We start from the raw sequence: 22786 nt of genomic DNA on the forward strand, positions 1-22786 counted from the left end.
AGTGTACTTTTATTGTTTATTATATACTCAGGCCATTCCTTTTTTGAAATGCACAGTTCTGAAACTGCAGCTTTTATACCTCAACACTATAAAGCCCTGTTAAAAGAGATTATATCACCCTTATGGGAGTACTAGTATTTTGAAGACAATCTTGATATATGATAGAGCACTGTTTATTGCTCAATCAGCTTCCACTCTACTGCATAAAATATATCAGCCTGTTAAAATAAAAAGTAAAATTCTCAGTGCTTGGCTTTCATGTTTACTGGACACTACTCTTGCAAATTTTTGGCCATAGAGGTATTTGAAAGACTGTCCTTACTGTGATTACCTGTCTATTTAGAGTCATTAAAGAATAATATTTAATATGAGATTTCAACCATCTCTGTGGACTTGCTACAAGGAAGTTGCAATCAGGTCCCCTCTGAGGTGCCTGGTTGCCGAGCTCTGTAGCCCACATAATTGGTGTTTTTCCTCATACGTTCATCTTTCTGCTGATTTCACCATTCGGGTTGCCCCTCTTTGGACCCTTGCAACAAGCTCAATGTCTTTTTTTCAGATGAGGTCTCCATACTTGAATACAGTATTCCAAATGTGGTCTTACGATTGCCTTATACAGTGGGATTATGACCTCCCTATCTCTACAGGATAATGTTTGATAAATCATCAAGAGGACACCATGGGGCTTTCCTGCCTGCCTGTTTACACTGTTCAGAAAACTTCATTTCTGCCTGTATTGTAAGTGACAGATCTTTCTGTCTCCACTGTTTTCAATTCAGCCCCACCAAGTGTATAATTTATTTCTATGTTGCTATTGCTCAAGTGTAAGACCTTGCATTTAGCATCATTAAAACATAGCTCCCACTTCTCTTACCATTTTTGAACTCTGATCAAGTCATTCTGAAGGAGTGCTGCTTTGCACTGATTATTAATGACTCTGCCTATCTTTACGTCATCTGCAAATTTGGACAACATACCTTCTATCCCTTCGTCGATGTCATTTATGAAAATCAGAAACAACACTGGTCCAAGAAACGATCCTTGAGGGATCCCACTCCTGACATTACACCAATCAGAAGAATATTTATTAATCACAACCCTCTGCCTTCTGCTCTGCAGCCACCCAGCAATCCATCTTGGAATTTTACCAGTAATCTCAACCTGTTCAAGCTTATACAGTAACCTCTCATGAAGGACCGAGTCAAATGCTTTGCTAAAATCCAAATAAGCTATGTTGAAATTATTCCCCAAATCCAACTCATGAATAACTGTGTCAAAATAGCCTACTAAGTTAGTTAAGCATGAGTTAAAATTCCTTGCTCTATTTTATGCTCCCTTAGCCAATGAAAAGTATTTATTCAATTCATCTGCAACATCAGCTTGGTTATCGAAGACCTTCCCACACCCAGTACACAAGGGTCCGATCTGATTGTCTTTCTTCTTTGTTGTATTCACAATGTGAAAAATTCCTTGTTCCCAATCTTTTCTCTCTTAGTCAATGCTTTTTCATACATAGGCTTGGCCTCCCTGACCTTATTTTGGTACTATTACAGATCAACTTGTATCTGTTGTAGGCTTCGGTACTTTTTATTGCTCTGTAACTGTCCCATCCTCCTATCTGTTTCTTTGCTATCTGACCAGCCAGCTCTGCAATCATCCATTTCGGCATCCTCCTCCTGCAGTATGTTCTAAAATGTATGTATGTGTTTGTGGCTTCTGTGATTTTTGCTTTAAAAGTATTCCATAATTCAAATGTATTCGCCATCCCTCGGCAATCCGCCCAGTTCACAGATGCCATATATCACCTAAACTGTTAAAGCCCCCTCTTCTGAAGTTAAAACCCATGCCTTTAACTATTGTACATTTTTCTTCATCTTCCAACTGACGATTGCATGATCACTTCCTGAAAATGGTTCCTGTACTTTAAGCCCTGCGATGGCATTTATTTCATTAGTAATGATGAGGTCAAGAATATTTTCGCCCCCATTACTTTCTCTGACATGCTGGTACAAATAATAATCTAGTTTATTTAAAAAAGTTTTTCCCCAAATTGAGTTTTCCTCCCACTTATTCCAATGAATCTGAGGCAGGTCAAAGGAACCCATAAAAAGACATTCACGCTTGCTTGCCCGTTCCATCTGCATGTAAACTTGTTATATTCTTCACAATCTTCTGGTCTGTAGATTACTCCCACTCATTGTTCCGTTCTTCCAACCAATTCACACCACACAAAGCCAGGTGGGTAAGTGCCTGCCTGACAACCTAAAGGTCGCGGGTTCAAATCCCGCCTCGGGCTTGGATCAGAGTAAAATGCCAAAACTTTGGAAGGTGCATTATGGCCACAGAAGCTGATGTGCCAACAAATAACAAAAAAAAAAAAAAAAAACACCACACAGATTCTAATGCTGGCAGATATAACTTCAGAGTCAGCAAATGCTCTTTTTGCACTCAGGCTGCTTTTGATAAGAAGCATGACTCTTCCACCCCTTCTATCTTTCCTAAATACATTATACATACTGTAGTGGAACTTTTTCATTACCAATTTGTGTTGATATAACAGGGCTACAGAAACATGGTGGCACATGTTTCTGTTAGTCCTGTTATATCAGCATTAGTTGTTTTTACCAGGAGTTCAAATTCAGCTATTTTATTGACAATACTCCTGACATTACTGTAGACACTGTTGAGACTAAGTAATCTTCTGTAGTTTACTCCCGACACACCCCTTGAAATTATTTAGGTTGTATCCCAAACTTTATCTTCTCTATCATTTGAAACATTGTTACCCTCATAATATCTTGTTAACATGAGCTGTTAGAGTAACAAACAAGAATTCATGAGGTGAGTGCAAGCATTACTTTGACCCAAGATGGTCCTATAAGAACATATATGATCTACTTTATAATGGCAATTTCTGTAATATTTTGTATTACAGTAAAACCTTGTTCCATTGGTGGTTAACATTGGAACTAGTTTTTCTTTAAAAAAAAAAAAAAAAAAAAAAAATTTATGCTTGGTTGTATGAAGTTTTTTTTCTGTTGAGGCTTTATTTTATGTTTTTAATTTTTTTTAAAAATAGCTGATGTGTTTATAAATCATCCTGTGTGTGTGACGATAACTGTTATTTAAGAGTTTCCTGTCTTTTTTTTTTTTTTTAAATCTCTAATTTCTAGTGGGAAATGCCGGGTGGGTAAAGTGCCTACCTGGCAACCCAAAGGTCACGGGCTCGAATCCCACCTTGGGCTTGGACATTACGATGGTGCCATACTCTCCGGTTGGACCTCACAGCCACAATTCACGAAGGAAGCAGTAAAAAACTGGTTCCTTCGTGTATTGCTCACATCATACGATTAAAAAAAAAAAAAGTGGGAAATGATGCATAGAGGCAACTTATATAGCATCAGCCATTAAAGAAAAAGCCATCTATCCATCCCCTCCAATCATTTTTTAATCTTTTCTTAAATATATTCAGACTTACCCACTTCCACAACAGCAAATGCAAGTTTTTTCTAGTAATCTGTTATCCCTAAAGCAAATTTTTGCATTTGTGCCCTACAACCATCCTTTTTCAATTTAGATTTATGTTCCCTTATATGTGCATCTTCCAAGAAAGGAAGAGATTACCACTTAGTTATTAGCCATTAGCATATAGTTTACCTAATCCATTTAAAGATCCTTAAACTCTTCATTCAGGTCTCCTTGCAGGTGCTGCACAGTTTCCAAACACTACAATTTGCAGAATTGGTCTTTCATTTTAGGAGTACCCTTTTTTGTGTCTTTGGCTAATCTTGTTGCCCTTTTCTGCACTCTTTTCAATCAATCTGCATCCTTCTTAAAATGAAATAATCACCTTATTCCAGTGGGCAAAGTACCTTTATACAGAGCTGTCAATTCTCCATCTCACTATCTTAATATAGTTATTGACAAAGATTATTTTTGTGAAAACTCAGTTTTTTTTAGTTTTTTTCAAGTTTCTGCTTACTTTTCTTAATGAATTGGCCAGCAGGTGTGCTGAATAAAAAGGCATGATGTTATGAAGTAATATAATAATAAATTTAATTAACAGTGTCTTTCAGTAAGATGTCAAAGAAATTCAAATAAAAATTTCAAAAGATATATAAGCAAGATTTGCATATATTATAAAATCTGATAAAGGTAACATGTTTGCCTTGTGTACCATACGTAAATAATTTTTCAAGTTCAAGTGGTGGGAAATGTGATTTAATCAGACATTTTCAAACAAATGAGTATAATGAAAGAAATGCAGAAATATATGCATTTTCTGTTGATGATGTGACACGTGCTGAATGTTTATTTTTATCTTTTGTCATAGAACATAATCTTCGTCTGAGATGTGCTGATCATATAGGCATGATAGTAAAACAGCAAAAAATACTGTTTTGAAAGAATTAAAACAACAGGCATTGTTTTGAAATTATATAAATAGGAAAAAAAGAGGTAGTGATGGCACTAAAAAATGGGAGATTTTTGATTGCTGCAGATGGCTGTAAGCAAAATTACAAGCCGATTTTCGTAGTGATGACTCTTGTAAAAAGGAAAAATAAAAAAGAAAAAAAGTCAAATTGAAAGCCACTTGCTCCCAGTGTTAGCACTGGAAGAAGGTCACCTGAGGTACCTGGTTGCAAAGCTGTGTAGCCCACATAATTGGAGTCTTTCTTCATACATTCATCTTTCTGCTGATTTCACCATTCAGGAGTGCTAAAATGAAAAAGGCTACAGCACTAAACATTTTCTGAACAACCTGAAAGCATGTGGTATCCTTTCAAAAAATCTAACTGGCACTTAGTGTTATAATGCACCTGTTATGATAGATCTAAAAACTGGAGCAGCAAGAATATTAAAAGAGGAGATTGAGCATTTGGTGGTGATAGACTGGCCATGTTTTCTTATTAATTTGAACTCTGAAAAGGGATCTACAATGCTTTCTGTGAAAGTGGATTAATACTTAGTGGACATTTATTATATCTAGACAGAGAGAGGAGTGCTAAAATGAAAGAGATTTAAACAGTTTCAACTGGTATATACCAACGAAGTAAAAAACTTTGCGTAACATGTTATTTTTGAGCTTTTGTGCAGGGGAAACCCTGCTATTATTCGTTTTTTGTGAATCCCCACTGTTGATTCACTATTTGTTATGAAAAAAAAAAAAAAAAAAATGGAAATCCCCGAACAAAATAAAATACAGGTTCTGTGCTATTGAACTTGTACTTGTTTGGGACCATAAAAAACTGTTACTTCGAAGCATGCAGTTCGTGACTTTTAAGGCTTTTGTAAGATTATTTTGGTTTTTATTTGCTTTTTTATAAATTTTTCCAGTATGTATTACTAAACTTGGTTCTTAAGAACAGTATTGGAATAATTTATTTTTTGCTAATTAAATTCCAGCCTTAAATTATGTCTAAGGAAAGTAAAAAAAGCACTGCTTAAAAGAAACTTTATTTCTCTAGAATCAAAGATAATCAAATTTTGGATCATTTTAAAACATGGGAAAAGCTTCCATTATGGGAAAAGTCTCCAAAGGCTGGAGGCGAAATAGCAGGAGTATCTCAAACACTTTACCCAGTATTGGTAAAAGTGCTATAGGACAATAAGCTGATGTCCTGCCAGTGGGATCCTTTGGTAGAAGTCTCAGGTTTGCAAGCTTCCAGCATGATGGAAATATGCCATCTTTCAGGCAGGTGTTGAAAAGCTGAATGAGGATAGCAGCAGCAACAGTCCAAAGACGTTTGACAGATTCCCTCTTGATGAGGTCCAGACCAGGAGCCTTCCCATTCTTGATCTTGTTGATGGCCATGGCCACTTCATTAAAAGGATCTTCAGTAGCAGTAGGTTGGAAGTTTTGGTTGTTGATAGTGACTTGATTATGGAAGTCTGTGTTTAGGGCAGCATCATCTTGGTAAATCAAATCATCCAGAATTTTGTTCATTGTGTCCAGCCAATTTGTTGTCTCAGGAGAGCCATTATTGCGTATGGAATTGATGATGTCTGTAGACCTGATTTTGCACACTGGTAGAGAAAGGGAAGAGGAACCCAAGGATTCCTCTTCCTTTCTGTCTCCTCCAGTGTGCGCCATGAGTTTTGTTTGGCATGGTAAATCCTATTGCAATATTCTCTGTGGAGGGCTCTGAATCTTTCTTTGTATTGATCAGCGATGTGGGGAGGCTCAGTTCTGTGCTTACGCTGGTATGCTCTACGTGCATGCTTGAGATCATTCCGTAGCTTAGTAAGATCCTGCGACCACCAGGGGATGAACCTTGTACTTTTAGAACAGTTCTTTATCGATGCTTGTAAGGCTTTCAGGAGCAATGATTGAACAAAATCTGTTTTCTGGGTACTATTCATGGAATGATACCTATTGGGGGCAGAGGGCCTGCAGGTGGCTTCCCGGATGATCTCATCAAAAATGCCCCAGATCCATCAAAATTATAGAGAACCTGGAAATATTATGCATGTAGATTTGGCGAGGGGTAATTTGATCAGTAATACAGTATGTGATAAGGCAGTGATCACTGGTGGTTGCATATTTGTGCACCTGCTATTGTTGGAGACAATTGATGAGGGAAGGCGTTATAAGAGTAACATCCAAGTTGGATTCCCCGGTTCCTGAAGAGTGGGTGGTAGGTTGACCAGTAGATTAGCAATCTCCAATCTGCGGCAGCAATAAATTCATCAAGTAAATCACCTCTAGCATCAGTGGTGGTATTGTACCAACTAGTAGAGTGTGCATTGGAGTTGGCTGCGATGATAACATGTGAATCTTCAAGCAGGTCAAGAGTTCATTCCAGGGTGGCAAATATGCGGGTGGATGTCAGTGCTAAACTGAAAGTAGGATGTAAGGACTGAGATGCGGCCAAAGCAGCCTTCCACAGTGGCAGCAGCCAGGTGGGAGGGAGGTGCATAAGGAATCAAGTCTGGTCAGAACTAGGTCCAGGCTGCAGATTATGATGGCTGCAAGGCATAGCTGGTTTATAGTCTGTATCTTCCGGTATGTAAGTGGATATCTAGAGACTCTACCGCAAACGCAGTAGGGTTCCTGGAGAAGGTCGAGGTCAAGTTCTTCCATGATGGGATGGAGCTGAGAAGCCACAGAGATTGATTTTTGTCCATTTATTTGGGCGATGCGAAGTATGGATGTTGTCGGGTTAGATGGCCTATTATTCATAATTTGTATTGTTACGGATTATTTCAACTGCTCTTTTATATACAAGGCATGCTCCATCCTGAACGGAGCGATTGCTGGGTTTATTAATAGCCTTGCAGTTGGCACAGGCTAGTGGAGAGGATTTATTTGGACAGTTCTTGTAAAGGTGTCCTACCTCTGCACAATGCCCACTTATTGGCTGCTTTTTGAGACACTTCTTGGAGGTATGGCCGTATCCTAGGCAATTGTAACATTTCATAACTGGTACAAAGTCCTGGAAATGGTGTGATGACCAGCCCAAGAAGATCCTTTCTTGATTATGCAGAAATTTTCTAATCCTGGGAGATACCTGGAAAATCCAGTTGAGCTTGTCCAATGACCTGGTAGTCATTAAGAACCAAATCTTGATTTCATTGGCTGCCTCCTCCCTGTCTATGTCCAAATAGGTTTCTATTGAAAATCTCTTCCAAGAACTCTTCCTTCTGGAGTGAGATGTCAACGTCGAAGATGATAATGCTTGGCCCTCTAAGTTTCAGGGTTTCAAAGGTGAGGCTCAGGTTTTCAGCTTTTCCATATGTTTGTAATTGCTCCATATCTGATTTTGAGGCTGCTTCCAGGATTTTGCCCCTGTTGCAGATCTTTTGTACACTTTTGATTTTTATGTTTTCCAACTTTGTTTTTAAGATTTTCAAGACTGTCTTTTTCACCATCACTGTCCACGATATCACAACCCTCTGCTCCCTTGATAATAAGCATATGCTTCTGTTCTGGAGGAGGAATCTTGGGTATTCTGATGGTGGCTGCATATGACAAAGTCTGAGGAGTCCCTTCAAAAGGGGCCTGGGCCTGCGTGGTACAGGCAGTGGTGTTCAAGGCCCTGAAAGTCAGGTTGGTTATAGTCGTCATGAGGGTCACATTCGTTTGTTGATTTAAGTTGCTCATTTTCAATTATCGCTTCATACAACATCTTTTCCAATGAGCCCCAACAGTGTGTAATACGCAAACACACAGCACTGGAAACTCCACTATTATTGCTGTAAAGACAGCTCTCCATTTTACACTGCAGAGTCTGGATAATTTTTAGGTTTGGAATTTCCTTTCTTAATAAGTTAGGCTGATCCTCTCATTCATCATTACCCTCCCTTTGCTTGGGGGGGGGGGGGAGAGCGGAGGTTTCTGGCTTCTCTAACCCTTTTTTCTTGACAAGTGTTTTCTTTCTGGATGTGGACGGGAGGCCCCGCTCTCCATTCTCCTCACAATCGTCATCATTTTCACCGGGAGTGTTATCAATCGCGATGGCATCGTGGTCATTTTGTGTGAGTGTAGACTGTCTAGTCGTTCGAAGTCTGTTCCTAGTCATAGAGAGAGAAGAGGGTTCTCCTGTGAGTCTTTTTCGCCTGTTAACTGGCAAGTCTGTTTATGTGAACAAGGCATAACCTTCTGGTTAATGGTATCCTCTTCAGCCATTAGTTAAAGTAGCAAATAGCACTATATCAATGTTGGAGCAAAATAGGTTGACTGAAAATTCTCAATCCAGATAAATATGTGGTCCAAAAATCTGCCCTTCGAGACAAGCAAAATCACAAAAATACATCCAGCAGAATCCGAGAACTGGACGCAGCACTATGGGGGAAGCAGTGGGGAAGAACCCGGATATAAAACAGTTTTCTGCGGGGCAAAATCCTTTTTGAAAGTTACTGAAGGGCGTTGAAGGGAATGGTGGTGACCTTATTTCCGACTAAACATCAGCCAAAAGAAGTGCATAGGGAAACAGGATTAAGTAAAATGATTTAGAGCTCTCTCACATTCAGTTTTCGTGTTTGCTATTAATACAGCTATCTGAAATTAGACCGCTTCTTTCAAAAGCTCACAGTATAGTAAATTGTTTTGTGCCAGCTGTGGAAAACTATATAAAATAAAAAACAATCTAGATTTCTAAGTTTTATTGCTATTGGATAATGTGCTAGACCATCCAAAAGATTTAAGTCATCCAGACGTGATGTTCCTACCACCTAATACAACTTCTTTAATTCAGCTATTATATCTACCTTTAAAACTCGTTGCATCAGAAAATTGGTACAATGGATTTTAGAAAAAATTGATTCCAAATCTATTGAAGTGATGGAGGTTTGGAAACATTTTTCAATTGTGGACCATATCGTAATCATATCTTTATCGCTTGAAGTAAAACCGCCAACATTAAACGTGTGTTGGAAAAATGTGTGACCAGAGTCAGTTCATTCAGGAAATATGGTCGAGCTGGCAGAAAACGGAATTGGTATGATAATAGAACTTGCTAAGTCAGTAAGAGGGAAAGGTTTTGATGATGTGACTACTGAAGATGTTCAAGAATTATTGATAGAAAAAATGGTGGCGATGCAAATTTGGTGGACATGGTATCCGAGATAAAACAAATCAATTCAGAGGATGATAGTACAGCTGAAAATTCTGAAGTTCCAAATTTTACACTAGAAAAGCATACGGGAAGGCATAAGCTTAGGGAAGGCAATGAATGCAGATCCTTCAACTGAAAGTAGCACGAAGTTCAAAAGGGATCTACAAAAATTCTCAGCTCCGTACCATGAAATTTACAAAGATCTATCAAGCAAAAGCAAATAAACCCAGATTACTGATTTTTTTTAAAGAGAGCAAAAGATACATGAAATCTAGATGCTGCAGAAGAAAGGTCAGAAGGTGAAGATATTCTGCAACAGAGAAAACATTCTCATTTGATTGTGGTTACAGTGATGAAGAGGAAGAAAATTTAATGGATGTACATTATCTGACATATGTATCACAGTTTGTAAGATGTTTATTCAATTATTACTATTTTAATAAAAATTAAGTTTCCGATAGTTATAAAAAAAATGATGTTTTTTTTAGCTTTTGGAACGTAATCCCCCCCCCCTCTGTACTGGTTCTTAGTCCCGTATAACACAGTTTTGAACTACACGAGATTTTATAGGAACCTAACTACCGTGTTATATGAGGGTTACTTGTATGTATAAATATACAGTAAACCCCCGCTACTTGCAGTATCTCTATTCACGTATTTGCAGTCGCTGATATCATATAAAATTAAACCTAAAAAAATGCAAATTTTAAAGCACCGTCGTGAACATTTTCCGCCATAAAAACATGGGTGTGGCTAAAATCATCTTGCCAAGTCAAAACAGTGCCCAGTGGGCGGGCGGAGAAGAGAAGTGACAAAATCACGAGCGCAGATGTTTCCTGATAATCCTTGTTCAGTATGTGTTATGTGCTTGTCATAGGTTTCATCGTTTGCTTTTAATTGATATGCTTACAAAAGTGAAAAATCTACCGTTTTGCAGTGTGTAAACAGACTTTTTCGAGTGTGTTAACAGTTAAAAGAGTACCTTTATTATGGGCAAGTTCTTTTCTAACCCCTACAAAAATATGGCTACGAATAACAAGGGAATTGTGAAAAGATCAAAGAAGGTGATGATGACATAGAGTAAAATTGAATTATTAGACAAAATTTCCAATGGTGAAAGTCAATGAGTCAATGGTACAATCAATCAAGAAATCGGAAGAAAAATCTGCTGTAGTGTCCATGAAAATGTGCTAATTGCTTCAAAAATTTGCTCTGTAGCTCATGATGTTAAATTAGAAAACATGAAAAAAGCTTTAAATCTATGGATAGAAGACCGAACTCAAAATAAAATTCCGTTAAGTTCACTCATCATTCATGAAAAGGCAAAACACCTTTATCAACACTTTAGCGAAACTGGTGATGGCACTGGTGGGATAAGTTTTTTAGCTAGCAAAGCCTGGTTTGAAAGATTTGTTTGAAATTTATTTTAAATACTACATTTAATATTAAATTGTTTCTTATTTTCATTTTGATGCCTTATGCTTGTATTTCACTATACAGTTGGTCGTCAACTTACGACCGACTTCTGTTCTGACTGACAGGTCGTAAGTCGATCTGGTCGTATGTCGGCCATATATTTATTAACGGTATTTTTTAATCTTTCTAATCTTTTTATCATCTTTATAATTTATTTTTATAATCTTTTAAATTTTTATCATCTTATTTTTCATTTTAAATACAGTAATGTTTTCATCTTTTATTTAGCGATACTGTACATACCTTCGTTTCTACGCCTAGTCGCGGCCAGTCGTAAGTCGCATAGGTCGTAAGTCAACGACCAAGTGTATACTGTCACATTTTTCTATGTACATAGTCATTATGTAGGTACATATAATACATACATAGACAAAATTTTAGACTAGTTTTTCATGTATATATATATATATATATATATATATATATATTTCATACTTTGGAACAGGAACCCTTTTATTACTGTGGGAGTGTCAGTATTTGTGTTTTCGGTATTAGTAGCATTTCTCAGGAACATAGCCCCCGCGAATACCAGGGGTTTACTGTATGTGCATTTGTCAGCTGTGTTTGGTTAAATGTGCAACTAGTCTGTTAGAACAGTGGCAACAAACTGTTTAAATAACAAGTTAGAAGTGGTAAGAAAAGAAACACAATATGAGCACTTTTTCAGAGGTTACTAAATCCAAAAGTGATGACTAATGAGTGGCACTAACTCATGTTCAGATCGGGTTCATGATCCAAACTTTTTGAAAGAAGACAAATTTATGAACTGAAGAAAAACTCTTAAATTTCAGTCTTTTGATAAAAGCAATTCTAAACAGACCAAGTAAGTTGATAATTCTTGGTAAATTATCCTCAATTGTTCAGAAAGTCTGTTCATGTTTCTCTCTTTGGATTTGAATAAAGCAGTTTGTTATTTTTTTAAAATATTATGCCAATGTTGGAAAATCTGAATGTAGCTCTTCTGTCTAATGTACCTCATTTTTATATACTGGGGTCATTACTCCCAGATGTTGTAGAATGTTATTTGCAAATTCATTTTACCAAGTTTTCAAATCTTCCACCTCCTTTTTCGAAATTGATTGCCATAGAAGACAACTAGAGGGATGATTCTGATTTAACCACAGGAATTTCTACTGCCCTGACTGTGGAGAGTGTCTAAAACAAGAGAATATTTTGTTCTTTTGTTCAACAAGTGCCTACATGGTGCACAAGTTACCATTGAAAAATGTTCTTATAAAACCTGAGGTAGCACAGATTTCACCAGATGGCAGTAAATAATTTTTTCCAGTACTTTGTATCATTAAAGATAAAGAAATAGTTATTTTGCAGCATCAGTTCTGTTAGTTTCAGTGTGAAGATCTACAAGATGCTGTTATGAAAAAAAAAAAAAAGAAAAGAAAAAAAAAAAAAGAATTGATGTACAGTGGTCCTTATCAGTTCCCCATGAGAAGTGCACAAGGAAGCTTGAAATATAACAGATTATCCCAAGTAATGTAATTCATGGTATTTTAATAGCATTACATAGTAATGCTGAGTACGAGAGAATATTTAACTAGGAGAAAAAATAAATAAATTCAGTTATTTTCTGATGAAACTTGAGATGTGCCTGATAGCCAAGTCTGAACATCAGTGCCATTGTAGTAAACAAAACTTTGACTGACTCAACATTTCTGTAGAGGGCAAAGTTTGGAATAGTATCTTTCTTCAATGAATCAGTTGATATCTAATAGAATATTAGGTAAGCTAATGTTTAAAAGCACTGCAAACAATCCTATGGCTGTATTGTAATATAAAATGTCTATTTTGCCAATGAACTTTAATTTCTAGTGTTGGTAGACTACAGAAAACTTCTGGTTTTCTGAAAAATCTCCTGCTTGCAAATGCCTCATATCCAGCTTTTTGAAAGCCAGAAGTTAACAGCTGTGTGTGCAACACTGACAGTCATATGAGCTGTCCTTGCAGCCTGCCTGTACTGTTCAGAGAACTTCATGTCAGAACTATATAATTATCCTTAGGTCCTTTTTCCTTCTCTGTTACTTTGTGTATGGTTTCACCCAATTGGTATGTTATCTGGGATTATTGCTACCCTAATATATATTACCTTGTGCACTGAAAGGACAGAATTCATGGGATACCTGGGTTCCTGGGCAACACTACGCTGTCACCCCTCTCACTAGTGGACAAACCCACCGCTTGACTGATATATGGGTACACTGCACCAATGCATTCACGTAGATGGTAATTCGATGTCAGTTTGGATAAACATCGTGAGTTAATAGACTTTGAAAGAGGGATGATAGTGGGTGCCCGGTGCATGGGTCACTCTATAATGGAGGTGGTACAGAAATTGCACTATTCCCATTTGATGGTATCAAGAGTGTGTCGGGAATACACCATTTCCGGACTAACATCTCATCGTGAACAGTGCTGTGGGCAGAGAAAGGTGGTGGATGAACGTGGCTGTCGACGCCTGTCTCATTGTTTCAGCCGACCGGAGAGTGACAGTGGCACAAATCACCACCGACTTCAACGAGGGAGGTTCCAGAAATGTCTCCACCATGACCATCAGGCGATCGTTAGCCACAATAGGTTATGGGAGATATCAATCCACTAGAGTTCCATTGCTAACACCACAACACAGGACTCTATGCCTCAACTGGGCAAAAGAACATTGGCACTGGATCTTGGATGATTGGAGATGGGTCTCCTGGTCTGATAAGTCCCATTTACAGTTATTTCGAGCGGACGGGAGGGTGTATATCTGGCATAAACCGCACAAAGCTATGCACCTGTCATGTCAACAAGGAACTGTTCAGGCAAGCAGATAGTCAGTAATGGTCTTGGGCATGTTCAACTGGCACAAGTTGGGACCTCTGGTATGTCTAGACACATCTCTGAATGGTCCAGGTTATGTGTCCATCCTTGCAAACCATCTGCATCCCTTTTGGGTCATTGTGCACCCACAGGGCAATGGACTCTTCCAGCAGGATAGTGCACCTCCCCCACAAAGCTGTGGTGACTAGAACATGGTTCAAAGAGCATTCTGCAGATTTTACCACCACGGAATGTCTTTCCCATTCACCGGACATGAACCATTAGAGGAAGAAATAAAAACAATGGCAGGAAAGGTGAATCAAAATCAAACCATGGATTTTAATCAATCAAACAACAGATGAGAAACAATTTTTGTTACAGCTCACACCATGCAGTATACATTGGCTAGGTTGGTGGCTGATGTTGACATTTAGTAATCTGGCACAGTTTAAGCCACAAGATTTGAAAGGAGTTATTCCATTTAAAGAGGTGTGATTCACTCTAGGAGAATGCATCCATATTTGTAATCGGTAGCTATTTTCTGCAGAGATGCAGGAGTGCCTGTATTTTGGGAAGTGGCTGGACAGGTATGAAATTATCACAAATTTGCAGACAATTGTATTTGAAGATGTGTGGAGTTAGACTTCAAGGATGGTGGAGGATTGTGCCATTGAAATCCCAGATGTTTGGGGTATTTGTCACTCCTGTGAACATTTTTACCATAATCATTTTAACATCTGGGGTTAATTAGTTTGGGAGCCTGGGTACATTTAGCTGCTTAGCGATGTCAGTTGAGGGCGTCAGCTATGCTTATTTGTGCACCATTTCAGGGTCCAGTATTCACATGCAAACACTGGTTTTTGAAGTGAGGGTGAAGCAGATGCCCAAATTTCAGCAGCATATAAAGTAACCAGATAAAATATCCTGTTACTGGTAGTGGTTGCGGCATCTTTGGCATGAAATAAGTATTGTTTTGCTCTCCATTGTTTTGCTCACAGTGTAAGGTGATAAATTGCTTCCTGAAGTATTCTGTGTACATATTAAATCTCAGCTTTGGGTCAAAATAGACAGCGAGGTCCTTATGGCTGGTAATCCCCCAGATAGTGCCAGTTGTTTGAGTGAATAAATCATTATTACAGATTTAGTATGGTTAAGGTTTAACCCAAAAATCTGCAAGTAAGTTGAAAGAGTGGTCAAGCTCTCTATGATTGAAGTAATTGTCATTGTGTTTGCTGATGGTGAGATTAAGGTGAGAAACTTTATATAATCAGCATATATTAAAGCATCAGCATGAGGACACATAAAAGGAATAAGAATGGCTGAGAATAGAGACTGGAAATGACTCCACCTTGTGGGACTCCTACAGTAATTATCTGCATTCTTAGACATTAAACTTGATATTCTTCATGGATTATCCCGAGATATCTTGTTTTTAGTTTTAAAAGTTATTTGGAACTACATGAAATATCTCTGGATACAATATTACCTCTAAATTTACGTTTGAAACGTATTTTCTCAGACATTTATCTGGCTAATTTTGCATTAGCCAGATAAATCCCGAGGTTTCTCAGGATTTTCTTATGGCTGGCGGCAAACGACTGGCTTCCATTCCGGTTATTTGGGACACATTGGGACTAGTGCATTTTGGCCTGATTAAGCGGCTGCCCCAATTATCCGAAGTTTCACGTAAATAGTTAAAAATACAATGTACCCCCACTTTACAATTGGTTTACTGTACAATCAAATCATGCTATGACGAACTCAACATAGTAAAGTACCGTTCACTATACGATGTGCAGTAAGCGCCAGTCATTGTGATTACGTTTGTGAATTGAATTTTAATTCTATTAAACAGCGATTCTAATTAGTGAAAATAGGAGGAATATTATCCACAGGCTATTAAAGCAAAGATATATTAAGCACAAATTTACCCTTTATTACCTTACCAATTAAAAAATACATGAAAATCGGAAGAATATATGTGATAATCGGAATAATTAATATGTACTGTAATATGTACATACGAACTAGTTGACATTTCTGTTCACTGCATTTGTGGGTGGGGGTTAAAATTTAAAACAGTAAAAAGATAAGCAACCAATAACAAAGAATACGGCACACACAAATTGCAAGTGAGAACGGAGTAGCGAGTTACAAAGCTTTTAAAATAGGAATGAAGAGAAGATCTGAAAATTAATTTTTTTATATGATTGAAGTTTTAATGGAAGTGTAAACACATTTCACCATAATAACCCACAGAATTCCAGCTGTCGGTATTATCGCAAATTCAGTAAGATCGAGTTTACTGTCCGTTTATAATAGATTTCACTAACAGAAAAGCCCAATAAACATGTGGCTGCTAATTGTTTTTATTGTTTTATGGTTGTGACCTCCAGAATTTTGACTGAACCATGTGATACCATCGGAGACATTCGTAGGGTAATCTCCAGTGCTGCGGTCTCCTGCCCCGATTAAACGGCATGCTGTCCGAATTAAATGAAGTAAACCCTGGCTATTTTCTTTATTGGTTTCTGTTTTTTAAGATTTGCCCCAAATAAATGGCTGCCCTGATTAACCGGTGGCCCAAATAACCAGAATCCACTGTATTTACTTGTACAGCAATGTCCGAACAGTAGTGCACGTTCCTATGTGCCGCCAGTAAGCAAAATAAAATTTGCCATCCTAAATGCTGAATACTGATAAGCGTTAACCAATTAGAAAACAATATCGAAAAATATTTCGACGCCCTCTTGAACTGCTGCCCGTAAGCAACGCTTACCTCGACTATCCACTTGCGGTGGCCGTGAATAGAATGTAGTTAGTTCACGATTATTGCTTGTGGCCGGAGGATACTCCAGCCACAAACATTCCACTTGATTTTTTAAATTTATTTATGTAATGAGTAGTGAAGAGTGTTTTTCTGTTCATTTTTTTTTTAAGCTCAAGTGCTAATTTATTAAAAAAATCTGTATAATTTGCATACTTTTTGGCATACACGGGATAACTCAGGATAGCCCAAATGGGTTAATTACTCCCATGTATTTTCTACTAAAAAATTTATAAGAAACACAAAAAAACTATACAATGAGTATTAGCATGATGCATACTTTTAATCTATATAATATCAGTGTAGATACACCATAGTTTACCCATAAATTTCAACTACGTGAAAGATTTGCCCAGGTACCCTGGTAATGCAACATGTCATCACAGTTGCGAAGTTATTTCAATAATATGAGAGATGCCAAATGGTGTAAGTAATAATAATGTATTAGAAGATGAAATGCACAAGGTATAATTTCTTATGGGTTTAGGTAATTAACTATGTAATATCGGTGTAGATACACCATAGTTTACCCATAAATTTGAACTACGTATGTAGCGTAAAGGCATTGTTGTAATTGCCCATCCACTGATGATAAAGCCCACTAGCTTTGAAATGATCATCTGGGTGGTGGTATCCACTGAAAATAAATAACAGTAGTCTTCTCTACTAGAAAAGCATTATTTATTTGAAGTAGTGCAATACCAGCTATCTCGTTGTGAAGGCACCCACAATAAGAGATACAATTAAAACGATGCCTTACACTGCATACATAGTTCAAATTTATGGGTAAACTATGGTGTATACAGGGTGATTCACTACCAGTGCGACAAATCTACAGGAGGTGTAGGGGGCACAAAGACGAATCGGAATCACATAGCATTGCAGGTCTGAAATACCTTCGTCATTAGTATTAATAACGGCCGCATGGTGCAAGAAAGCCTATGGCTTATGCTGCACCAGCCAAAAAAAAAAAAAAAATCCGAACAAAACAATGATAAAAACAAAAAAAAAATAAATAAATAAAATAAATAACTAAATAATAATAATTAATAAATAAAAAAAATAATAAATAAATAAAATAAAATATAAATAAAAAGGAAATTAAACCTATCATCCTATGCGCTTCCCTTACCCGAAAGTACTATCCAGATGACCTTTGAATTTCCCCAAACTGTTGGCCTCTACCACCTATGAAGGCAACTTATTCCAGTAATTTATAACTCGCTGGCTAAAATAAAACTTCCTGCAGTTCAATCTAAACATTTCCCCCCGTAACTTGAATTTATGTCCCCTAGTTCTAGCATCATTTATAATCTTGAAAATTTTGTCCTCATTCATTTTACTGATGCCTCTCAGAGCCTTAAACACCTCAATCAAATCTCCTCTAAGGTGTCTAGTTTCCAAACTCTGCAACCCACATATTCGAAGTCTTTCTTCATAAGGACGCCCTTTTGCCGATCTCACCAGGCGAGTTACCCTTCTTTGCACCCTTTCAAGAAGTTAGATGTCTTTCTTTAGGTGCGGTCTCCATACTTGAACACAGTATTCCAAGTGTCATGCGGTAGAGGACATTGAACGGGAGGTCACGTGAACAGCAATCCCGCTGGAAGTCAGCACTTGCGAACCGTTTCTGTTGAAGAAACCAAGTAGCAAAAGTCCTCCGGAGTGGATAATCCCCAGGCTCCGATGATTGGACGCGTTGCAGATGGTATGAAGTCATTTGGTTGGTTGACATTATCCTCCATACAGTGGATTGGAAAATACTCAATCGTTGGCCTATCGCTCGAGTACTCGTACTCGGATTGCCTTCTGCAAGATGTAGGACATTCTCCTCATTGTCTGGCGTCCTCATTGTTCGATCTCGATTCATGGCACTGGTTAAATAATATATATATATTATTTAACGTGAAACAACCAGTCACAGAAGGTTACGTGAAACAACCAGTCTCACGTAACCTTCTGTGCACACGTGCGAAAATCGTATGATGAGGACCACGCCTGTGTGGGAAACGTTTCTGGTACAAGCGCAGAGCGGCGCGCCCGTTACAGTTCGCAGCTCCATATGCGAGGTGCATGTCGGGCAGTTCAACGTTTGAATACCTCGTCCATCCTACTGCCTCGGGAACCGATTCGCAAATGCTGACTTCCAGCTGGATCGCTGTTCACGTGACCTCCCGTTCAACGTCCTCTACTGCATGACGAAGGCATTTCGGACCCTACAATGCTATGTGATTCCGATTCATCTTTGTGCCCCCTACACCTCCTGCAAGTTTGTCGCACTGGTGGTGAATCACCCTGTTATACACCAATATTATATAATTAATTACTAAACCCATGAGAAATTATGCCTTGTGCATTTCATCTTCTAATACTTTTAATTTTGAAAATAAAAAAAAAAGGTCGCTCTGTTATGGCACATTTTCAGGAAAAAAATGTTCTGGGAAGGGGTTAATAATGATAATTCTTTCTCTTGTCAAATACGTTCTCAGTTACAGAAATATTTGACAGCCATAGCAATAAGATTGCAGTGTTGACCAAGAGCTTCCTTAGGCTGCCTGAAAAGACCATCTGATCAACACAACCAGCCAATTCATGTGCAAACTAGTCAAGAATGTTTCCATGTCTGTCTTATACTTAGTAATTCTCTTGCCAAAACAATCCTTCAACTATTCAATTTCCATTAAATTTTCTTAGCCCAAAATATAGTTTGCAAATTTCTAGTAATCTAGGCCCTGTGTTTTAGAAATATGATCCTTGTATTAGAGAAGTTTGTTTTATTTAATAGAGCACTGGTTAAATAATATATATATATATATGCATATTTTTCTCTCTCTCTCTCTCTCTCTCTCTCTCTCTCTCTCTCTCTCTCTCTCTCTCTCTCTCTCTCTCTCTCGTGTTATTTAAACTCTAGACTGGCTGAGAAATTGAAAGAAACTGAATATATGAAGGAAATTTACCAGAATGAAATAGAGAAAAAGAAGGAATGCTTAGAGAATTTACAGCCAACGCTGAAATCAATTTTGGATGTAAGTGACATTTTCTGCTTTTAAAATTTGATAAAATAAAGGTTTTACAAGTGAAACCTCAATAATTCTTGTAAATTATTGCTAAAACAAATAAACTTGTTTAAATTTATTTGTTTTGAAAAAAAAAAATCACATAAGCACTGTTTCATAGTGCTTATACCGTTTTTTTTTTTTTTTTTTTTTTAAATCAAGTTGGACAGTCTTGATCTTTTATTCTAAAACACTGATTATATATTTGAGATACATTATCACTAAACTCTCACAAAATTTATATTTATTTTAAAATTCATTATTAATTAATGAATTTTTAATTTAATTTTAATTTTTTTTATTTTATTAAAATCAATATTAAAAATGAAGTTTTTTATTACTTTAAAGTTTTTGCTGATGTAAGCAGAATTCTCAGAAAACTGTTTTACTTATTTGGTCACACTGAAGGCAGTAAATTCCTCTGTGCAGTTCCCTGATTGTCTGTATGCACAGTCCTTCTGTAGCAGTTTTGTATTGTTTCATTGGTTGCAGGGGTGACTCCATGTCAAGTGGCCTAATTTTGAAGGTGGTCCTTTCTCGACCATCTTCAGTTTTGTTGAAACTTGGTGTAGATGTTTAAACAGGTTTCCAAAGAAGCTGTGCAAAAATTCAGTTCAAAATATAGTATGTTTGAGGCACAAGTACCTTTTTTGTGGAGGTCACTTGTGTTACACAGAGCAAATCACAAAAAATTTTCAAAGTTTTAAGTGTTACAGTTGCACGACATTGAGAGGTAGTGCTCCGAAACTTGGTGTACCTAGTAACTTTTGGCAGAGAATGAAAATGTTTGGTGTCCAGGCTAAAAAACCTTCACATTTTTTACAATGCGGTCTAAAACTGGCACCAAAAATTTGTCATGACAAATTTAAGCAAGACTTTTGAAAGTCTTGCTTAAATTCTAAAACTAAATTAAAATTAAAATTTTTTTTTAAAACTAATTTTTTTTAAAAATAAAAAAAACTAAATTAAATGAAATAAAAACTTTGAAATAAAAACCTTTGGTACGTTCTTCTTTGGGAATTCCATTTAACATCTGCATGAATTCAGCCTAACTAAATATGAGCTCTTTTTCTTATTGCTGGCTGAGATATTTTCCTTCAAAGATAGGCTCAAAATTTGACCTATCTTTAGGGGCAAATATCTTAATGTGGGACACTTTCAATTCTCTTGTTTTTGCCACCATTGGAAAGAGCAGGTTTTAAGCAACAAGAATCATGGGTTTTTCAGTTTTGTCTTGCTACTTAAGGCCTAAAAAATGGCCTTAAACATTTTATATTTTCCACATAATATTTGCATACTTATTTGATGGTGAAGTTTCACATCAGAATAAGAGCAGAACTATTGCATTTACAAGAGTGAAAATTTCTGCAATGACTCTGCCCTTTGGTTTAAGGAGAAAGGATGTATTGCTAATGCACAAAAAGATCCGTATTTTTTACAATGGGGGTGCAAATGGCAAGAAAAGAAATTGCATGGGTTTCTTTAGTGCAAGTTCCCAAGCCTGAAAAGTGGTCTTTATTCAGGATTCCAAGCAAAAAGATGTTGTTCTATTGGTTTATAAGCTTGAAAGAAGTTCACTGCAACAAAATTTATTTAAAACACAATACAATTTGAAATAAGCAAGTGAGTGTGAATATATTGAATCACTGCTTTGTAATGGATTGGAATTTTTCATTGATGTTACTACTTCAGGCAAGCTATATTGTCATCCCATTGTTGTTGTTTTTGGAACTGGAAAATTGGCAATAATTTGTTGTTCAGGAATCCAGGAGACGTCTTGTCTAGCAGGCCAGTGAAATGAGCAAGCTGCTCCATGAGGATGCATGTAATTTACCAATACATCATGTTCTTCAAATGAAATTTCACAAATATTTTCAATCCACCAATTATTGTCATAAATACAGACAATGTATTGGCCAGGTTGTAAATTAACAATTGACACGTATTGAATATTGGTTTCACTAGTCTGATCTACATGAGCTACAAATGATGATGGTGTGTCATTTGATACTCTGTAAACACAAATCTGTCTTGTATCAATAGGAATGAAGTAATGATTTTTTCTTGTTCCAGCAATAGTATGAACCTCTATGAATGTTTTCTCTTGAAATGGCCTTACTTGCTCAATTTCCTCTTTAGAAACAAAACAGAATTTTATTCCAGTCACATGCTTGTACAAAATTCATCAGTTTTTCTGGAATTCAAGAATATTCTAAAATGTTCTGGAATTCTAGAATATTCTATAATTCTTGGGTATTCTTCTAGAATTCTAGAATATACTCTATTTCTAGATTATTCTAACATTAGGCAGGATTAAGGAAGCGTTCGGCAACAAAAAAGATCTCGCAAAATAACAATACAGCACATAAAACTACTTGATGTTTAGGCTTAATTTTAAGGCCTTAAGTGCAAAGACACAAAACAGATAAACCATGATTCTTGTAGCTGAAACTGCTCTTTCCAGTGGTGGCAAAAATGAGAGAATTGAACGTGTCCCACATTAAGATATTTGCCCTTTAAGATAGGTCAAATTTGACTTTCAAATTTTGAGTGAATCTTTGAAGGAAAATATCTTAGCCAGAAAACAAGTATAAGAGCTGATATTTAGTTAGGCTGAATGCAGTTGGTAAGCGGAATATCCAAAGAAGAAGAAGGTACCAAAGGTTTTTATTTCAAAGTTATGACTTTCAAAAGTCTTGCTTGAATTTGTTGTGACAAATTTTTCGTGCCAGTTTTAGATCGCATTGTAAAACGTGTAAGTTTTTGAGCCTGGACACCAAAAGTTTTGTATTCTCTGCTAAAAGTTAACTGGTATACCAAGTTTCAGAGCACTACCTCTCATCATTGTGCAACAGTAACACTTAAAACTTTGAAAAGTTTTTGTGTTTTATTCTGCTTAACACAAGTGACCTCCACAAAAAAGGTGCTGGTGTCTCAAGCATACTACATTTTGCACTGACATTTTGCACAGCTTCATTTGAAACCTGTTTAAACATCCACACCAAGGTTCAACAAAATTGAAGATGGTCGAGCAGGGACCCCTAGGCCACTTGATT

At 37.0% G+C, this 22786-nt stretch overlaps 1 protein-coding gene across 2 annotated transcripts in view; it reads left to right on the forward strand.

Annotated features, from left to right (window-relative positions):
• Nucleotides 1–22786, forward strand: part of thoc5 (THO complex subunit 5) — a 388780-nt gene that overhangs the window by 135905 nt on the left and 230089 nt on the right. For both annotated transcript variants that reach the window (XM_090373524.1, XM_090373522.1), the window contains exon 7: nt 19586–19700. In XM_090373524.1, the coding sequence (XP_090229650.1) occupies nt 19586–19700 (115 nt within the window). The remainder of the gene's footprint in view (nt 1–19585; nt 19701–22786) is intronic.

The sequence above is a fragment of the Mastigoproctus giganteus genome, chromosome 5, assembly GCF_048544385.1.
Source record: "Mastigoproctus giganteus isolate SK-2022 chromosome 5, ASM4854438v1, whole genome shotgun sequence".
Taxonomy (NCBI): domain Eukaryota; kingdom Metazoa; phylum Arthropoda; class Arachnida; order Uropygi; family Thelyphonidae; genus Mastigoproctus; species Mastigoproctus giganteus.